Source organism: Mustela nivalis (assembly GCF_964662115.1).
Source record: "Mustela nivalis genome assembly, chromosome: 16".
Classification (NCBI taxonomy): Eukaryota; Metazoa; Chordata; class Mammalia; order Carnivora; family Mustelidae; genus Mustela; species Mustela nivalis.
Window position 1 is genome coordinate 46,060,063 of NC_139035.1, and position 22,095 is coordinate 46,082,157.

The 22,095-nt window shown below is 33.2% G+C and overlaps 1 protein-coding gene across 6 annotated transcripts in view; it reads left to right on the forward strand.

Moving 5' to 3' along the window:
- Positions 1 to 22,095, forward strand: part of KCNT2 (potassium sodium-activated channel subfamily T member 2) — a 344,584-nt gene that overhangs the window by 111,432 nt on the left and 211,057 nt on the right. For all 6 annotated transcript variants that reach the window (XM_082703085.1, XM_082703087.1, XM_082703086.1 and 3 more), the window contains exons 4-8: positions 2,725 to 2,773; positions 5,224 to 5,283; positions 12,343 to 12,417; positions 13,994 to 14,077; positions 16,576 to 16,670. In XM_082703085.1, coding sequence (XP_082559211.1) covers positions 2,725 to 2,773; positions 5,224 to 5,283; positions 12,343 to 12,417; positions 13,994 to 14,077; positions 16,576 to 16,670 — 363 coding nt within the window. The remainder of the gene's footprint in view (positions 1 to 2,724; positions 2,774 to 5,223; positions 5,284 to 12,342; positions 12,418 to 13,993; positions 14,078 to 16,575; positions 16,671 to 22,095) is intronic.

Sequence of the window (22,095 nt, forward strand, 5' to 3'; positions counted from 1 at the left end):
ATATTCCTGTATAGCTATTCTTTCTTCCTAATGCGTTTTTGTCAAGTGGGATTGAGGCTGCATTTGGAATTATGGTCTGGTTGCCCGTTTCAGCATTCTGTCTCATTTGTTTTGGAGATGATCTAGAAATGTGCAGATCAGTCCCTACATTCTTTTTTCATGATAAGTTCATTTTATTAAAAGAGTTTGGGCACTAGCTTTTTACCAAAATTTATACATTATTCTTCTATGTATTTACCCAATTTAGTACTTAGTCAACTCGTGGAAAAGATGACTTTCCTTTGGAGAGCTCACTTCACCCTGCAATTTATATATTAGAGTTTTGCAGAAATATATTTAAGGATTATGAAACCTATTTCACGTGACATAGCCTTGTCTAAGAAACAGCTTTTCTTTAAGGTTTTATTCAAATTTAAGAACCTGTGGTATTTCAAGACCTAACAAAATAGAATAACATCCCAGTCCAAAGAAAATGCTATTTATTTGATAACTAACTTTAGTACCTCTACATTAAGTATTAATTTCTCTTTGAAAATGCTCTTAACCTTTTGATTCACAATGTATTTTATAATTTTCCAGAGATTGCTATTTACTTAGTTATTTAGTAATTTTTATAGCATATAATTTTGATCTATGAAAAATGTCCATATCCCTCTTTACATATCTTGTCACTGAGAATATAACATGTGTTTTGGACAGGACACTATGGCTGAACTCATCAGCCATATTTTTCTTTTTATGGCATCATCCATTTGTTTATATTGATGCCTAACTTACTATAGGTGTGTGCTCATAAAGACATGGGATTATAATGGTGAGGAAAATAGACATACTGTCTCATCTTAGGGAAACTTGCAGTTTAATGAGAAGACAACTATTAAGGAAATATATATGCGAATAAATGTAAAGTTATGACTTACATAAATGGCAGAAGAGGTTTGGTGAGTGAGATCACCTAAGAGACTAGTTGACTACGTTGACTGTTGATTGATTGGCTGCTTCAAGGAAGGTTTTCTTGAGAGAGAGTTGAGCTGAGAGCTCTAGGATAAGGGAAGAGTTCCTATAGAAATGGCTGGGATAGGAAGGGTCATGTCACAGTTGAGTAAGTTTAAGAGTGCCGCCATTTAAGAGTTTTGCCTGACAAAAGTGTAGGGCCAATACACAGAGGTGTGATGTGATCTAAGTCACATTTAAAAAGAATCTGTATTTGTAATTTGGAGGAAAAATGTAGAAGGCAAAAGAAGTGTAGGTTCCTACTTGGTGGGTTTTTGCAAGAATCAAAAAAAAATGGTAGATTGGTTGAAGTGGTTGTGGTAGTAGAGAAGGAGAGGTAGATGCATTCTGCAGATATTTGGTGGTAAGAATTGAAAAGATTTGATAACTGATGTCATTTGCATCACATTTTTGTATTTGCAAATACAGGAGAGGAAAGAATCTAAGATGATACCTAAGTTTTGGGGTAACCAAGCTTGGTGGAATTTTGTGTCATTTGCTGACAGGTACAAAATGGAGAGGACCAGTTTTTGAGAGAAAGGTCATAGGTTTGTTTTGGATCAGTTGAAGAGATCAGTTGTCTAAGTAGATGTGACATTCTGGAGTTACACAGTACTTCAGTTTAAGGCCATAGGTAGTTTCTTTGAATATTATTTTAAAGTTTGCAATTCTTTTTAAAACTAGAATTTTAGAAAGTTTATTGCTCTTTGTTATTATTTTACATATTACCAAAAAGAAATAACTTAAATATTTAAAAATACACTTGATACTTTATGGGACTCCTCTAATACTTAATAGCTTTAAAAAGTGACTAGGCTTTGTCTGTTTTGTAATATTTTTATTTGCATTTTTTTTTGGCAGCTTAATATAACTATTCTCATCATCTAATGAATAGATTATATTGCTGTGTATGACCTTTCATTAATCAGCTGTACACAAAATAATGTAGGCAATAGTGGTGTATAAGTTAAAAATTTAACTAATGGGGGCAACTGGCTGGCTCAGTCAGGAGAGCATTGACTTGATCTTGGGGTAGTAAGTTCAACTCTACATTGGGCATGGAACATGCTTAAAAATATATATAACTAGCTGTATTAGAAGTATAGGGTGTTTTTTCACAGAGTATAAACAGTTTTTAACATCAGAGATGATATGATTTTTAGCAGATATTTAAGAACAGTCACTCTGTCCCACATAATGGGTTATGCTAACCTTAGTTACGGATATTCTTGGTGGCATACTGTTTTATACTAACCCAGATCTGAAATATTAATGTGCTCTATGAGTTACTCACTTTATTCTGATTATTTATGCTGTTGACTTTGTATTCCCTAAATATTAACAGTGTTAAAAATAACAAAATCATTTGAGTTTGTGGAAGACTCTTAAGTGACTTTTCAATCGAGCATTGACTAGTAAAGGGTTTGAAGTTTTTCTACCTTGCCATAATCATTCCTTAGATAAGGGTCCATTATGTTTTTTTCCTTTATTAACATGAGAATAAAAACAAAATTACAAAGGGTTTAGAAATAAACCATTTTCTATTCCTCGAATAGAAGTGAATATTATCAAAAAGAAAACAGAAACAATATAAAGCTTTTCTAATTTCAATTTTGAGATTTTATTGCCTTTTAATGCAGTAGTATTTAAATATTTCCAACTTCAATTAAAATTTTAAGATGAATGCATTTTTCATGTTTTTAAAAACTAATATCTTATCATTTTTTATAGGTCTCATATCTTTTGGGTGAACAGAAGTCTACCTTTATGGGGCTTACAGGTTATGTACAATTTTGTTCTATCCTTCTACTTCTGGCTTTGTTCATATTTCATAGAGAAATACTGTTGGAGGGAAAACTATTGATATTAAAACTGAATTTGTTTTATTGCTTAATTAATCTTGATGCATGTCTTGGACAGATTTTTTTTTCCCTATCCTTGTGTTTGCCTGAGCCCTGCATTCTACCTTTTGAGAATTTCCTTCTTGTCAGGATTAGACTTCAGAAAGTTTTTGAGGGTTTGGAGAAAAACAGAGTAAATCAATGTATTAAGGCACCACAAGTTCTCAAAATGACTCTAGGTATTCATTTTATACAATTCTTGAAAAATTCATCAAAAGCCCGTAACCGTGTTTGCTCTTTTACTGTATCTATAGTGTCTGGAACTTGTTAGAATCTCAGTAAATAATTATCAAATGCATAAACAAGTGAATGAATGGCTCATATTACCAATAGCAAGAGCTTGGTCCCTAAACAGATAATTGTGTAAATAAAAGGAAAAATATGTTCTGGCATAAAAGGAGTCCTGAAGAAAGAGTAAGAAATGAGAGGGAACATGTCTGAATTATATTGTTAGGGTGTTCCCTAGAGTCCTCTATACCTCTTCTTTGTTCCTTTTTTCTGTTGAATTTTACACCCAACAAACTTTTTACACGTTCCCATCTCTCTCCTTTACGTGTACTCTTGTCTCTCTCCAACAGATACTTTTTACTTTGTTATTCTTCAAAAGTAAAAGTTCTTTAAAGAGTACAGTCACTAAGATAAAAAGGTCAAAAATTACAGATTGGAAGACAGTTGAATCTTGGAAGTAATGGAAAGACTCTAAAACCGACTGTGTATAAACAGCCTTTAAAATACTTTAAAATCAAGTGTTTGGTTTGTTTTTTAGTTATTAGGATTGTGAAGTCTGTACATTTTAAATGTTATAATGGATTATTTTAACTATTTATGCATTGTGTTTATAACTATGAAATCAAGTTTTTACTGTCTGGATATTTCATACTTTTTTTTGAAGTAAAGTTGCATTTAATTTTTTTTGTACTGATTTTCATTGCAGTCATTAAGTACAAATACCTTTTCAAATATTTAAGCGTTCACTAAAAATGTAGTCTTTTAATCTCTAGAATGATTCCTATATTATTCTTCAGTGAGATACACTTTTAAAGTAAGTTAATATTTTTAAGAATAGTCATATATGGCCTTGAAATACATTTTCAAATTGCTTTTATCTGATAATAATATTTTACAATAATAATATTTTCAAATAGGATTTTGAGTAATCCATGCTACAAATGTTCTAGAGACCATCTAACACTACTTATAGAAAAAAAGCATGGATGATTCTGATTTAAAGGACTTGTGGAGAACATTTAAGAGGTGTGCATTTTATATCAGAACAATGCTTGGCTTCCATATGTACTTCTGAATATATTTTACTTGTATTGCCATGCATTCATATGCTTTTTTATTGTACTTCTGTTTTATATTCACTTTAATCAAAATTTTCATTCCAATAGGAGTTAAAATGTAAAACTCCAGGGTATCTGCCTTTCTTATGCAGATAGTCTTATACCTCAAAATCTTTAAACCAATATATTTGTTATTGGAGTCATTTCTTGTTTATGCTTGCTTATTTTGCTTCTATTCAGCTACTCCAAAGTGCTGAGAGTACTTACTACAAAATAATTTGGATATTTTTTCTAGTTACCTTTTCTGTTGCAGTTACAACCTTTTGGTAGTTCAGCAGCAGAAATTGTATATTTAATAGAGAATGTAGAGAAAGGTGGAAGCTTGTCCAGGCCATGCTCTTCCAGCTGTGAAAGAGGAATTGGTCTGTGAAAGAGGAATTGGTTATGACGTCCATTCAAATAAAATCTGGTCGTATCTTGAACTGTTGATGTGGACTATTTTGTTTAGTATTCAAGGATGTTGCTGTTTCATTTTGTTTGAGGTGGGTAACAGGAGAGAATGTATCTCTAAGTTGAAGCTTACATTCTTTTATTTTCTGAAAGGAACTGCTGTCATTGATAGATGTTGTAGAGGTGGTGGAGGTGTTGCTGGGAGAGGGTAGTGTTTGTGGTGGTGCAGTTGTGTGTGATTATGCATATTAGGACACACACAGAACAACCTATTCTCTACATACCATGTAAACTCCAGCCAGTCTGACTATTCTAATTCCACATTTATATTTGAGATAATAAAAGTATTTATTAAGGAGTATTAGAAATACAAAACTAACCTGTAGTGTTGGGAATTGCTTGCAACCTGCCACCTGTATATAGAAGTTAGAGTGCCACATAATAACTCCTTATGTTTATATCTGTATATTATACAGATATATACATACATACACACATATATGTCCATATTTATAAAGTTAATAGTATTATAATCATGAATATATTTTTAAAATTTTATTGCATCTTCTGATTAAGGTACTTTTTTTTTTCAGGTTTCAGTGGCATTGATAAGTCTGTTTGAAACAATACTACTTGGTTATCTCAGTTATAAGGTAAGTTATTTTAATTGGAAGTTTTTGGCTGATAGAACACAGTACTAGCATAAGCCAGTATTCCTCTATTTCTAATTTATACCCTGGGGTAAACCAAGTTCTTCTTAAACCTCTTTAATTATTTTGGGCCTCTGTGGTATGTGATAAAAATCTGTAGTATAATAATATTTTCCTTGGTGGCTTAAAATATTTCCCTAATTCCTGTGCTTAACTTACCTATTATATAATGCTTATGTGAGGCAAGCAAATGGAATGGTCTTGCTTTTAATTGTTCTTAACCTCTTTTCCTGATCTGTAGAAAAGACATTGAGGGAACAAAAACATGTCTTCTAGGCATAATTTTAATGAATTGTTTAATTTTTGGTGAGGCTTTGTCTGGCTAACACAATTTAACAAATATTTATTGAGTCCATATTTGATGAGGAGCTCCATACTGTGCATTGTTCTTTTCTCAGTGAGTTTCCATCTAGAAAGGGCGATAAGCAGGAGAAAATTATGCAGATACAAAATGCAAATAATACTACAAATACTACAAAATACTACAAATACTACAATACTACAAAACAGAATAGTAGGTACTTCCAGTGAGGAGCAAATCAAGTCCCATGGGGGTAGAGAGATGTCTGATCATATGATGAAAAGAAAATACTTGACTGAGTTAAACAGAGCAGAGTCCTTGAGTCAGTGATTTAAATAAGGAAAGATGAAAAGACAAGACACTAGGGATTTATAGAATTAGCAAAGGCATAAAAGAAGTAATGTGCATATAAAATTGGAAGAATAATATAGAAGTTTAGGCAGAATTTGGGGGGGCATTTGGGAAAATATTGGTTGGGAAAATTTGGCACAATATTTTGAGAGCCTTGTATAGCAACATATAATGGGAATTTGATGGAGAATGTTGAACATGAGAGGTCTATAATTGTAATTAAGTTTAAAGAGTATTAGTTCAGAACATCTGTGCAGCACAGGTCAGAGAGACATCACAGAGAGAGCCATGTGCTAAATTAAGACACAATTATAGGAAGGAAAACTGGGAATGAGTTTTTGGCTGGGTCAATAGAATAGACAGAGTTGATGCAAGATGAAATATAAAGGTAGAAACTAAAGAAATCATCAACTAATTGGTAGAGAAAGTTGAGGAAAAGGCACGATCAAATATCACTTTACCATTTTCTAAATTCAAATGATTGGGAACATGGCAATAAAACTTAGAAAAATTACACCAAGGAAAAATCAGATTGGAGTCAAGATAGATATAATAATGGAAACAGTTTTGGAAATAGTGAATTTGAGGAGCTTATGGATAGATAGGTAGACATGACATGTGGACAATTAAAAATGAGAATCTGGAACATGCAGGGAAGAGAGATTTAAGATGGGGAGGTTATTTTCACAGAGATGGTGAAGGAAGCATTTAAGTGTCTTAAGTATGGGACAATAACCAACGGAGAACCTAAGGTTCCTTTGATGGAGGTGCTTCACTATGGTTGTTGGAAGAAGGACAGAGTAATCAGGGAACACAGAGACATAAAAAGAAAGGTAGAAAGACTTTGGAAATCATTTGTTATTCACTTGTAAGAAACCAATTTCAATGGCATACAATTAGGAGTAGAAGTGCTAAATGAAGAATGTTGATTGACTGGGATAGGGTCACTACCATAGAAGTGGTCAAATGAGGAAGAGAAGATGAGAGGATTGCCCAATAATGGAAAATATCTGCATCCTTTAGAGAAACTAGGTAGAAAGGACTAAAAAAAAAAAAAAAAATGATGGATGAAGCAAGTTTTACACAAAGTAAGAATGAATAAATTAAGTATTTGGTAGCTATTTATGGCTTATAATTAAGGCAAATTTGGATAGGAGAAACTCAATGAGATCCTCCTCTGAAATTAGATTTTTTCTTCAAATTAGATTTTGAGAAAAATTATAGAGAGGTACACAGAAATGGATAGTGCATTAGCAACTATATACATTCTAATATTGTTCTTGGATACGTTAGGTTCTAAACTACCAACGTTAATAGCAAATCAATATTTATTTTTATATTTGTTTACATGTATATACAGATAATGTTCATATTGTATATATTATATACATATGTATAATATTTAAAAGCAAATTTAATACAGTAATCTGTAAGCACTTTATAATTCTTGAAATTAAGCATTCTACAATAAGCATGATGACTTAATCCTTAACAGAACAGTTTAAACAATCGTGGAGACTGCAGGTTTCGAAAAACAAAAACAATGAATAAAAATCATTTTAAATGAGCAAAAACTCTGTCAAGTGCAGGTAGAGGTTAGCAGATAATGATTTAAAATCCCTGACATCAACTTATTGAATCCTCCATCCTACAGAAGTGCAGGTCTGTACTTAAATCATCATTCCATTCATGTTTATAGCTACTTGGCAGAACAACCACGGGATCGCCCAGCAGTAAAGTTCTTATTCTTCTGTTACCATAAATATCCTCTATGTCTTTATCAACTGCTTTCAAAATAGAACTCTATTTATACACACACACATTCATTAAATCAAAAGGAAATGAAAACAAACCCGAGCATAATTTCCAAAATTCTGCAAACAAAAATCCAACATACCTAGAAGGCTTCTGTTAAATCTACAGTTCTTTTTTCTATAATCACTTTATAAAAAGCAACAGTTTTGAAATTTTAACACATGATGGGCTCCATTCTGGCAAAGAACAAAGGATCTGACTAGGACTCCTAGACACCCATAGATACTAGTGATTCTTCTTCTTCTTCTTCTTTTTTTCCCCCCCTAAGATTTTATTTATTTTTAAAGAGAGAGAGAGAGTGCAAGGGTGTGAGTGAGAATGGGACTAGGGGCAGAGGGGAAAGGAGAGGCACAAACAGACTCCCCACGGAGCACCATGACCTTAGGGGCATGACCCAAGCCAGCGGAAATCAAGAGTTGCTTGCTTAATGGATTGAGCCACCCAGATGCACCAATACTGGTGATTCTGCTTCTGGTGCCATGGAGATGGTGAATCTAATTATTTTTCAGTTTATATTTAGAGATACAAAATAAGACTATCTTGGGGTTACTACACTATTTTAAATTCACTAAAAGAAGATAAGTTATCAGCCTTTTTAGTTTTGTCTTTACATACAGGTTTTTTTTTTTTTTTTTTTAAGATTTTATTTATTTATTTGAGAGAGAGAGAGCAAGAGAGCAATAAGAGAGACCTTGAGAGTGTAGAAAGTCAGAGGGAGAAGCAGACTCCCTGTGGAGCTGGGAGCCCAAAGCAGGACTTGATCCGGAGACTCCGGGAACATGACCTGAGAAGAAGGCAGTCACTTAACTGACTGAGCCACACAGGCGCCCATACAGGTATTTTTAATATTGAAGAAGAAAGTGTTTTAAAAAAGTTCCTGGGTACATCTTGGTCTAACAACAATATTACCATACATCTTATAGTTTTTTGAGGGCGTTTTAGAGGTACAGAGATAATAGTTACAACTTCCATTTTTATTCATGATAAAAATAAAGCCTGATACATTTTAGAAAAGTATCTATTTTCCTGCATTTTTATTGATTAAGGAAATTTAGGTCCATACCAAATGTTGTAAAATGGTTGGATTAACGTTTATTTATACTTTATTGAATTCCATAAGAGAAACGTATTCTACACACTTAGAACAGATAAAGCTACCTAAGAAATTATTTTTCTTCTCTCTCTCTCTTTTTTAAAGATTTTATTTATTTATTTGACAGAGAAAGCAAGAGAACAGAAGCAGGGGGAGCAGCAAAGAGAGAAAACAGTCTCTTGGCTGAGTAGGGAGTCTGGCATGGGGCTGGATCCCAGAACCCTGGGATCATGACCTGAGCCAAAGGCAGATGCTAACCGATGGAACCATTCAGTCGGTGCATTAACATACTTCTCAAGCCCTAACAAGCAAGGAAACAAGCAGTTCTGTAACATGTTATTAACACTTATCCAGGAGATTAGTGGTAAAGGCATAGGGAGTGGGGCATTCCAAGCAGTAGGAGAAGTGTGAGCAGAGTTATAAAAGTATGAAATAGTCTAACTTATTCAGAGAACTGTATAAAATTCAGTATGGATGAATCTGTGGCTGGATTCAAGATGGAAATAGAAGTATAATAGATACAAACAGACCAGTAACAGAGTCCAGATTATGAACCTTCATATAATCCAAGGAATAGTTTGGATATTATTAAGTTGGTAGTGGCATTTTAGAAAGAATCTTTTGGCTTTATTATAGAAGATAAATCAGAAATCAACCAGATTAAGTCAGATAACACTTATGAGACTCTTAATTGTTTGAGAAAAAAATCCATGAAATAAAATTGATGTATTACAAAAGGAAATGAAGAGAGTCATCAGAGATATATAACATTTTTGTTTACTATGAACTAAAGTTGTCCAAACAGTATCTCATAGCTAAGAAAATTAATATTAATCTTGCTGTGTATTAATAGAGATATCCTGACATATCTCCAGTGGTAACTGTTTCCACAGCCTTCCTTCTCTTGCTGGTCACATCAGTCTTTTCCCTAGCAACAGTCATTGACACCAAAGAGAGAGGTACAATCACCAGTAAAAGCACACCAGGAATGGAATAAGCCAAATGTTAAGCATTCAGTAAAAAAACAAAACAAAACAAAGCAACAACAACAAAAAACTGGTGAATGAAATGGTAATTTAACATGCACACCCAAAGTCAGTCACAACTGCTTTATTGAACCAACTTGACTTAGCACAAGTAGGAAAGGTCTTTAGTCCTCAGATACTTTTCCAAATCCACACATCCTCCTGATCCATGCTGATCAGATGATATGTTGTCAAGGTCCCAGAATATTTGTAGTCTCCAATCACAAGGCAAATTTCAGTTTAGTATTTTAGAAATTATGCTCAATATATATAAACATTTAAAATTTTCATTCACTTCAAGACTTCAGCTTAACCTTGGCTCAGACCTATGTGGGACGGGGAATTCTTGTGAGGTTATCAGTCATTCCCACTTCCTTTCTTATTTAATGTTGCTGATCCTGGTCCCTCTGGGGCTGAGGAGGCACAAGGAGTGAGGTCAAGTCAGCGTCTGGAATGAAGGTGCCCGACTGGCACAAGTAGAGAGTTTTGTGTTGGGTTGCTCTGCATGACAGACACAGGTAGAGCTGCTGTGGTCTTCTGCAGACCTTTGACTGGTGCTCCTTGGATGCTTCAGTGCCTCTTGCTGGCCACTAAGACTGTGACCTAAGCCGTGGACCTCTGAGGTCCACCAGTTATTGAAGTCTTGTTTTTTTTTTTTTTTTTTTTAAAGATTTCATTTATTTATTTGACAGAGATCACAAGTAGGCAGAGAGGCAGGCAGGGAGAGAGAGAGAGAGAGGAGGAAGCAGGCTCCCCGCAGAGCAGAGAGCCCGATGTGGGGCTCATCCCAGGTCCCTGGGATCATGACCTGAGCCAAAGGCAGAGGCTTTAACCCACTGAGCCACCCAGGCGCCCCTTGAAGTCTTGTTTTGCCTTCAGGTGCACCGCCATGCCGAGTGTAAACTCCTTTAAAGTGGCCATAGATTTTATTCTTTAGAGTCTTGTTTGGTTCCCAGAAAACAAGTACCTTTGTCTTAGAATTGGCGTCATTGCGGCTTGCTCTCGTTTCAGCCCTCTTTTCTCATGGCACTGTTGTCTCTTCATGTTTAGATGTCTTGGGCATGAGCCAAATACAGTCTCTATGTGTGAGCCGAGCTCCCAGAGTGGTTCTCTTGAGGAAGCACCAAAACATCACTAATATGTCAGTACAGAGGGTTTCTCGTTGCTTCCATTTCTTCCACCTGCTCCCCTTACCACTTTCTGGATAGCCTGGAGATGGTGAAGAATGATCAGCAAAACGTATTACCTAATATTTGAGTTCATGGTTATTAGCCAGTCTGGAACCTTGCTTTGTGATGTGGTAGTATCTTCTATTACTGTAATATTTGAAGCCTTTGGGACCTCAAGGAAAATTAAGAAAAGTTCCTAACTTTGAAGCCAGTATTATAAGATGACTGGAAAATACAGGAACCCAGATTTCAAATTGCTTTTCTAATATGGAGATCTCTTCAAAGAAGAATAAACTGCTGTATAGGGAGTTCTGAGTTTTTTCTTTCTTTCTTTTTCTCCCCCCCCCCCCACCCATTGGACACCATTTAAGAAAGTGTCAGTGATTAACCTGTTTATATCAGAGACAACTTCATGACTGTGTAGTATACATTTGCCCAGGGCTATACATTTAGAAAGGCCTCTGCTTATTTTTTTTTTATTAACATGTATTTCAGAAGTACAGGTCTGTGATTCATCAGCCTTACACAATTCATAGAACTCACCATAGCACGTACCCTCTTCAATGTCCATCACCCAGCCACCCCATCCCTCCTACCCACCTCCCCTCCAGGGCCTGTGCTTATTTTAATATTCTCCTCTCACCTTCTGGAAATTGTTCATAATTTGTTAATAAGAAGCCCTGAATTTTCATTTTGCATTAGGACCCACAAATTACGTCACCAGTTTTAATGAATACTGTTGTACTATGTTGGGTTGGAAGATTAGAATCTAAATGATTGAAAAAGCCCTTCCTTTAAGTTTTAACATAGAAACAATGTTAATACCAAGGAACGTTAACAAGTATATATATTTACAAGCTATTTAACATACTTTATAGTTTGTGAATATAACTCATGTAGTAAAAAAATTAAGATTGAATCATTTTACTGATTCTGTAGCTTCTTTAATATGGGTATTTCTACTAGTAAGTTTTCTTCCATGAAATAGATGATCAGAATGTGTTGTGTGCAATATTCCAGACTTACTATAAATGTTTGTTCTACTTCTTAAACTTACGAAAAAATTGAGAGAGTACAATTATATTGAGAAAAATACTCTTTAAAAGTCATTGCTACATTTTTATGTAATGATTTGATATTCTGTTAATGTAAGCATCCTTGCTGGAGAAATTCTGAGTGCTGTCTTTTTCCCCCTTTCATGGGATTCAGTATAATTGACTTTCATTTTTATTTATTCTTTCTTGGAAGGGAAACATCTGGGAACAGATTTTACGAATACCTTTCATCTTGGAAATAATTAATGCGGTTCCCTTCATTATCTCAGTAAGTCCTAAAAGCATCTTTAAAATAAATAATTTTGTCATTAGACTTAAGTCTTTAAATCTAAATACTAATAAATAATACATTAGCTCCAATAAATGATTTTAGGCTTTGGTTAGGATCATGGTATTAAAAATAAATAGTAAAATCGGTTGGCTAACTGGATTATAAAATTAAATGAAAACAAATACAAATGAGCTTTAGTGCAATAACAAAATAAAATACTTTTTCAGACATATATGCTCTGGATGTGCCATGTGAATAGGTGTTAATATTATCTAGATAGACTAGAAATTAATCACTCCATTTCTTGTCTATATTGCAGAATTTTTTTAAAAAAGTTATAAACTGACAAAAAACAAAATCAGACATGTAAATACAGAAAACTGATGGTTGCCAGAGGGAAGGGAGTGGGGGGTTGGGCAAATTGCACCCAATTTGGTGCAAGGGAGTGGGGATACAGGCCCAGGTATGAAATGAACGCCATGGCAATAAAAGGCATAGCTTAAGGAATATAATCAGTGATATTGATATCATAGCACAGATGGTAGCTACCCTTGTGGTGAACATGGCAGGATGTATAAACTTGTGAAATCACTAAGTTGTACATCTGAAACTCATATAACATTGTACGTCACCTATACTCAAATAAAAAAAAAAATAGAAACGAAGTATTGATAAAAGTTTCTCATACTGAGCATTTATTTATTTCTAGCTTAAACACAATATTTACTAAGTCCAATTCTCCCATTAATAAGAAAGTTGCCAACAGCCAGATAATTAGCAATTTGCTTCTTTATCAAAGTTCTGTGGAATACCAATTCTACGATGATCCTGCTCAATTGCAGCCCCATAAATATGTAACAAGCACTTTACCATTGCAAAATTAGGTCTTAATCTGTATTTCATAGAGTTATGATAATGTCTGTTGGGGATATGCTTTCTTACACTTCCTTTGAACTTTATTTGGAAAATTATGAAAATAAGCAAATATTATTTAATAAGCAAATACTTAGAATAACCATAGTTATTCTAAGTGGCTTATTTCTGACAATTATTTTAATTTGAGTGATTCACCTAGAGGAACAACTGGAGCTAGATTAAATGACAGGCTAAGTAAATATAGTCCAATTAAATATGGTTCCCAATGTTACTTAAAATGTTTAAATCTGAAGAGAGTAAGTGGTAATGTTATCAAAAGGGAAAGCCTTCTCTGTCTCCTTATTCCTACTTTCCCCCTCCAGTTGTAGGGAAGAAAGAGGTGATGTCTATTATAAACTGTCAAAATGAAAGATTAATGATAGAATTACCATAGTTATAGCTGACATTCAGCAGAGCTCAATTTTTTTCCTTTCTGCTTCTACAATAATTTCCCAAAGAATTTTTCCCTAAGTAATACTTAGGCCAATGAAGGAAAAGATTGGATCTTCTCCTTGCATTTTATTAATGAGTTTAACAAATTTATCACATGCATTAAAAATTTTAGTCTTTATTAACTTTTTTTGTTGTTGTTCTACATTTTAATCTGCTGGATGATTTTTGCTTTGAGATAAAAGTTTAGTTTTGGTTTGTTTTTTAGATCTTCTGGCCTTCCTTAAGGAATCTATTTGTCCCTGTCTTTCTAAACTGTTGGCTTGCCAAACATGCCTTGGAAAATATGATTGTAAGTATGAAAATGAAGTGTAAATACAATATTTTCACCCTTCCATTATTTCTTACATACTTTCACTGCTTATATTAAACAGAAAGAGAAGATGATTTGAGGTCTCAGTCTTGTACTTCTCCATTTTTCTTTCTCCTATGAAATATAAACTCATACTGTCGTGATTTATATAGGTATAATTAAATTTCTAAATTGTTCATTTTTAAAAGAAATAAATTTATTTTAAATTAATAATTAAAAAAATAAATTTAGCATCCCAGTAAATAATTTTACTTAAATATTTGTAAAAATGAAAGAGTTTTGTTAAAATACTATCAAATAAAGAGGTATGTTATATTAATACTGAAGACCTTCAGTCTGCTTGTATTCTAATTCAGAGTAAAAACTTAACTTGGGGCTATCTTAACTTGGCCCATATTGCCAAGTCACCACCTTTGTAAGTCCTTGTGACCTGGTGAACAAAAACAGTTCCGATTTTCTAAATATCACCACCAATATCACCAATAACTTTGGTTATTTGTCTTAAGAAGAGAACAAAATTAGTCACCTTACAGACTTTGCTATAAGAATTAAATTAAATTACATATATGTATAAGCACATAGGTGTGTGTGTGGGGGGTGTGTGTGTATAAATTATTGTATCTGGCATAAAAATAGTAAGGACTCAATACTTAGTTTTACTACATTGAAATTAAATTCATTTGGAAGCAAACTTTTTTTCCTTTTAAATGTTTTGAACAGAAATGGAACACAAAAATTTTAGCCAAAGGAATATTTATGTAGTATTTGAGTATTCACAATCAAATGAATGTTTCTAAACATTTATGTTAAATAACTACTGGAATTTCATGAAGATACATGTCCAAATGATAGGGGAGTATGACCTGTGGAATGGTTTGAAGAAATGTTGGGCTGTCTTCACTATCCCCCCAAAATACTATTTCACTAAATAAAGATTGCCTAAACTGCTAAAGAAAAAAATACACGGGGGAAAAAATAAACCTCTTTATACTAATTTGTGTTCTTAGTCAGTGGAAAAAATTTGCCTAACCAAGGGAGTCATTAGTCAGTCACCGAGAGTGAAAGTAGTATTTTGCAATATTAATTTAGGATTCATTTTCCATTGTGTTTCTGTATTTTGCTTCTCTTTTCACTGATTGGAGATATTTTTATTTATTTTTCTGCTCATTAACACGTCTGTTAAAAAGAAAGTAAGGGATGAGAGGTTAACCACTAATCAACTCAGTTTTTTGTTTTCTTAACAGTTCTGATGAAGTATGCGGTAGAGGAAGATAAAATAGTGGCTTATTGAGATTTTATATTGGTGAAGTGATTCATTGCATTCAACACTGACTTTAAGACAGTTAAAAGTTCATTATAAAATATTTGATATGAGCAGAAACCTACAAAGTATGAAAAAAACCTCTGAATCTACCAAAGACTATAATAATAATTTATATCCTTCTAATATTTCCTATAAAAAATACACACATATCATAATGAAATTACAGTGTATGTTCAGTTTTATAATTTGAATTTTGAATTTTGTTTTTTGTTTCTGTAGTACTGAATTTCATATGTCTTCAAATCATTTTTCATAGCTGCATATAAATCTGTTATATAGTTTTGATCATTTTATTTAACCATTTTGTATTGCATGTTTTAGTTATTTTAGTAGTAATGAGCATTTATTATTTCATATAAGTATTATAATTTTGTAATAAGGTGAACATAAATATTAATTTTTATTTTTGATGCTTTTCATGTGGTCAGTTTTTAGAAATTAGGTTATTGAGTAAATACTGATTAAATTAATTAATGAATGCTTGAAATAAAAAGAGCATGGCTGTGACCTGTGTTACTGAATCACCTTCAAGAAATTTTATAACAAATTACATGGGCAATATCAATCATTTCTGAGTGCTCATGTTTTATATTTTAAACAACACTGAGTATTATTATTTTTTAATGTTTTTCAATTGGAAACATAAAAAGTATATCTTTAATTCATTTATATTAATGAATTTAAATTTAAAAATTTTATTCATTGACTGTTTTGCATTTTCTTTTTCATGATAGATTGCCTGGCATATTTCATGTCGTTTTTCCTGATTCAGAGAATGAGATGTGATTGTAGTTTGACTTAGCTATTACTATTAAAATTAGAATTTTTCATTAGAGACATTGCTCACTATGGTAGGCTTTTTAGGAGTCAGTACAATATCTCTGCAGATCTTGATAAGGGGAGAGTAAACTGAAATTTGGGGCTTTGGTGGTCCCCCATAGTATTATCTTTGTAATATGAATGCTAAGGTAAAGTATATTTAGACCTAGGCAAAAATGGAAATATGAAGCTATATCCATTTAAAGTATATCCATTGAATGTGCACAAGATATATATAATATGATGAGGTATAATATACAATAACAAATGTAGTGAAACTCATGGATATGTAGTATTTTCAAAATTAAAATAGGCTTCTTTGGTTTTATTTTAGAATGATCTGCACAGAGCCATTCAGCGTACACAGTCTGCAATGTTTAATCAAGTTTTGATTTTAATATCTACATTACTATGCCTTATCTTCACCTGGTAAGACTGTCCATACCATTTTTATTGTCTCATTTAATTATAGTTTTTAAATATACATCATTTTAACTCAATTGGCTAAAATAAATAGAGAAATATTCACTATAAATATAAAGAGTCACCTATAGCAATAAAAGTAAAATCTTTCCTTCAGTCTTACAAAAAAACCAAGAAGGTGCATCTATCATTTGGTATTGATATTTACTGCAACTTTGACATTTTCCCAAATGTTGTAAACAATCAAATTACAAGAATTTGTACTGCATGCCACAGTTGTCAAACAAAAAATTTTCTTTCAAACTGCTGACATGGAGATGCCCTTATCTTTCTACAATCTTCAAAGCAGAAACACTGTTGAGAAAACTGTCATTGCCCGTCACTGTCTCTCCCTGTGCCTTCCCTCCATGATGTTTTAGTGTGCAGTCAGGCAGAAAGCAAGGGCAGATCTCTTGACAAAGCAATGCAGGACCTGCTACTTTGCCTTATTATAGAAAACAGCTATTTCTTCTTCTGGGAAGTCTCACTTTGATGATTATAAAGTAATCCAGTGGGAAATGTTGTGTTACACATATGGATTCGTATAGATCCTTAAGAGGAGAAAAAATGTGAAACAAAAAAATGAGGTAGAATAATATATCTGTTTTGCAGGAGTCCTAGATATTATATGTAATTGTGCTCTGTCCTGGATTTGACCTATCGAGAAAGAGAAAAAGTTAATTAGGAAGTACAAAATAAGAAGAATGCCCTCATATGCTAGTACAATTGAATTAGATATAAATAGAGCTATAGATATATATAAACAAGGTAGAGATATGTAGGTATAGCAACTACTTTGTATCAGTACTTTGTAGTTAATTCTCTATTAACTGGATTTAAAATAGGTTTTATTTCATACTTTGCATCTTGAAAAATAAATACAGTTTAAGACATTAAATGTCCTTAAATATAAAATATCTCTCTAAAATTGACACAAAGCCATCTTATCATTTTAATCTTTTTTACTGCTTACAAATTGTTTTTATTGTTCACCTAGTAAACACCTAGCTGCATAAATATGAAATATTAAAAGGAATGATTTCCCTTCTAAAGTCACTAAAAATTCTTAATTTTAAGATAATAACATTATATTAATAGTTTAGGAGGTTTTTTTCATTTTATTTATGGAAAAATACTCCAAATTAAAATTTTTTGAATACCTGTGCACATGCTAATATTTCAAATGCTGGAAAATTACAAAAAGTGAACTGAATGATTTTTAAAATATTATTAGAGTATGTTAAATTTAGTAAAGAGGTAATTGAAATATTATTAGAGTATGTTAAATTTAGTGAAGAGGTAATTGAAATATTAATGCTGAGGGGCGCCTGGGTGGCTCCCTCAGTTGGGTGTCTGTCTTTGACTCAGAACATGATCCTGGGGTCCTGGGATGGGGTCCCTCACTGGGCTCCTGGCTCCGCAGGGAGTCTGCTTCTCCCTTTGCCCCTCTCCCTGCTCAAGCTCTCTCTCTCAAATAAATAAATAAAATCCCTTTATTAAAAAAAGAAATATTAATGCTGAAATAAGGACAAATTATTTTTATCTGAAAACACTTTGCTCAGCACTTTTGTTTTGAAGTCATCCTCATCATAGTGGTGGACTCTCTGCTCTTACTTTTTGCCTCTTTGTCTTATTTCTTGCGTAGTTTTTATTTTCTAAAGAAGCAAATAGACAAATCTTGCTACTTTCTCATGCCTAGGGATGCAGCAGTACTAGATAATGGGTTTTTGTGATGTATATGAAATGGCCATTATACAGTTTATTTATCATTTAAATTATTTGTGTTTTACTTTTTATTTTATCTGCTGTTGGAGTTGCTTTTGTTGTTGTTCTTGCGTGTTACTGGTTTTCATAACATACAGTATAAATGTGCAGTGTTATTGCTTTTATTCACGTGTACATCAATACATTTTCTGTTAATACATTTACATAAACATGTTTTTAAATTATAATACCTAAAACGGAGAAGCTGAAGTTTGATGTCTTTGTGTATTCTTCTCTAGCATTCCAAGCGAAATGTCTCCATAAGTCATGACTATCATATGAGGGTAGAAAAAATCTTTTTTCGAATTCACCATCAAAACTGTAGTTACTGATAAGAAAAATATAAACAATGTTATATTAGTTATAATTCACAGGCTGTTTTAACAACGAGTTATTCCACACAGACACTGTAAAATATAAATATACACAAAGGTTCAGCAATATGTGTAAGTAGTCTGTCCAAGAAGGTCACATCAGCTTCATATTAATGGATACTAAATTTCCTTAGAATTTGTTTTCTGCCATTCCCAAAACATGGTTTCTGTAACGTGGCTCGAGATGGCTAGTCTACTCTTGCCATTACATCCTGACTCCAGCCTGTAGGAAGGAAGAAGATAAAGCACAACCCAGAAATTACATGCATAATATAGCCCAGTATTTATTCATATATCCACACATAGCCGATAGGGAGTCTACAGAAATCTGGTCTAGCTGGGAAAGAATTTACCCAGCTGAATGTTGTACTATCATGGAAGAGCGAAACCAGATACTGTGGAACAATAAGCAATCTCTTGCACTGATAAGTCATAAAAGCCCATAAGTATATCATTTGTTTAAAACTCAGGGCTATGCCAGTTTGGAGCCCATGGGCAACTTACTGAAATTATCCAGCTTTATTTGCCACATTATTAAATGAGGATAATATTAATTATCCTATAAGACTTTTGCCATACTTTTCTTTAATGAAGACTAAATTAGATATGCTTATACAATGTCCATCAAAGGATGTGGCATTTGGTATGAACACTCCAAAAATTTCATTTATTTCCACTTCAATATTCCATATATTCTGTATCTTCCGTATATAAGATGATTAAATTATGTGACTGCACAAAAACTAATTTGATCTAAAAGATCTAGGAATACTAATTTATTAATAATAATATAAAGCTGAACTGAGATGCCTAAAAATATATTTAATGGGACATATGAGGAAACATTTTCCTTCATTATAATGTATTCAGGTTTTCTGTCCTTTCTACTTACTCCTAATATTTGTTTCCTCTAGCTCCACTAAGTTAAAAGTAATGGTAGCATCTCCCTTTCTCTGGGTACCTTTACTATTTTATACTATACAAATTCACACACACACATACTCGCTCGCTCTCTCTCTCTCTGTATATATATATGTATATATATTTTTTTACATTGTGATGAGATTAGCCTTAATTACAGTTACATTATGTCATAGAGCAAGACTGTAAGTGCTTTTCCAAATCAGAATTTTTAATGCAAACAATTTAAGCCCCCAAAGATTCAGGAGCTAATATTTGATGAACTGGATGTGTTCATGAATTTCACAATGTTAAAATTACCTGTTTTGGAAAGCTGCTCTATAGTTTTAAAATGTATCTTCTCTTCATCATGATTAACATTACAAAGAACTATCATTAAGCATCTGTCTACAAGAGATACATGCCAAACTGAAATAAAATTAAGCTGCTGACCCACTCTCTGTAGGGGATGTGCTCAGAATTGTTTTTCCTGTCATTGTAATGGAATTTGGACTAATCTTTCCCCACGTCCGCTGTGTACCCCTCTTGATCAATAATGCACACTTCCAAGACAGCTGGGAATTGTGATTCAGCCTGTGTCTCTGTAACAAAGCAGAGGAAACTCGTACATCGGGAATCAAGCGCATGACTTTAGCTTAATTATCAACATATTCTAACCAATAATAAGTACTCTAATTTGTAATGCATTTGGTGTTTCTAATTTTACACTAGTAGGCTTATTTTGCACCTACTTTGTTTCAAACTGTAATTTTTTATTTGAATATGTATGTTTAGATATTTTCATATTATTTTATAGAGCTGTAACATCAAGATCTGAATTGTGTTCATGGGTATTTTGTGTTTTAGTCCAATGTAAGAAATTTAGTTTACCTTCTCAGTCTCATTTCAGGAAAAAAGAAATCCATTTATTGTTTAAAAACATGACCTAGTTAAAATTATTAACACGCTTAATTCAAAAAGTATTTGGAATCTTCTTGTGCATCTTTGATTAACGCTTATTTTGTTGCTCGGTGCTGAAGTTCTTGAACTCTATTTACTGATTTAACTCTTAAGGCAAACAGCCTTGTGACAGGAAGTGGACAGTGAAAAAATAAGAACTGAATTTTAGAGAAAGTATTAAACCATCATCTAATGGTGTTGTCGCCATCGTAGTTTTTGGTCACCAGACTTGTTTGGTCACATTTATTTTGTTTTATTACCAATGAATGACAGAAAGTGTGTTTGTCTGAGAATCTGGAAACAAAGAATGCCCAGGTTTGTATTACACTAGAACATATAGAAAACTCTTTGTCCCAACTAAATTTTCCTTAAGCGGGCAGGCAGATGTTAGACAACTAGAATTTAAACCATCATTGAGTTATGAGGGTAATGTATAGTTATTTTCAGACATACAAGAACTTAGAAAGTATGCTATCTACCTATTATTAAGTATGTACTGCAGGAATAAGAAAAGAAAAGGATAAAGCGAAAGGAAAAATATATAGCTTATGAGAATCCATGGTATATGCAATAGCAGCACCTTAGATCTTTCTCTGGGGAACCCCATTTTCATACTGAGTTGTATCAGAATTGCAGTTGAGGGCTTATCCAGGAAGAGGCAGAGACACCATTTTTAATTTCCGTGACATAGATACCTAGCCAAAGGATGTTTTCATTTAGAAAGTGGGGTGAAGGGATGAGAGAAAGCCAAAGTGGTTGTGCCACAGCAATTCTCATGGTACAGATCAGAAACAGAGGCACAGGGGTGCCTGAATGGCTCAGTGGGTTATGCCTCTGCCTTCAGCTCAGGTCATGATCTCGGGGTCCTGGGATCGAGCCCTGCATCGGGCTCTCTACTCAGCGGGGAACCTGCTTCCCCTTCCCCCTCTGCCTGCCTCTCTGTCTACTTGTGATCTCTCTCTCTGTCAAATAAATAAATAAAATTAAAAAAAAAGAGAGAGAGAGAGAGAGAGAAACAGGAGCACAGAGAGTTCCAACAAAGAGATAAACCTTATATTTGCATAGGTCTACAACTAATAAAAAGCAGAGCTCAGGTCTAGGCATGGGCAAGTTGGTGCCAGAGCCCACATGTTTCCCTACTGCAATATTATTTGTATGATGTTCCAGAAGTCATTAACAAAAATAATAAACTAAAAAAAAAATAAAATAATTATGTTAATTTTCTCATTTCTATTGTGAATTTTTGAATTACTGTTTGAAGTAGAATTATAGTTTAGTTAGATGTTAGGATGACGAACTCTTACTTTTTAGATATTTTTGATTAAGGATAGAATACTTTGCCATTGCTGTCTCTTTTGCTTGAATAATTAGTTGCTTCAAATTCAGCAAGTTTC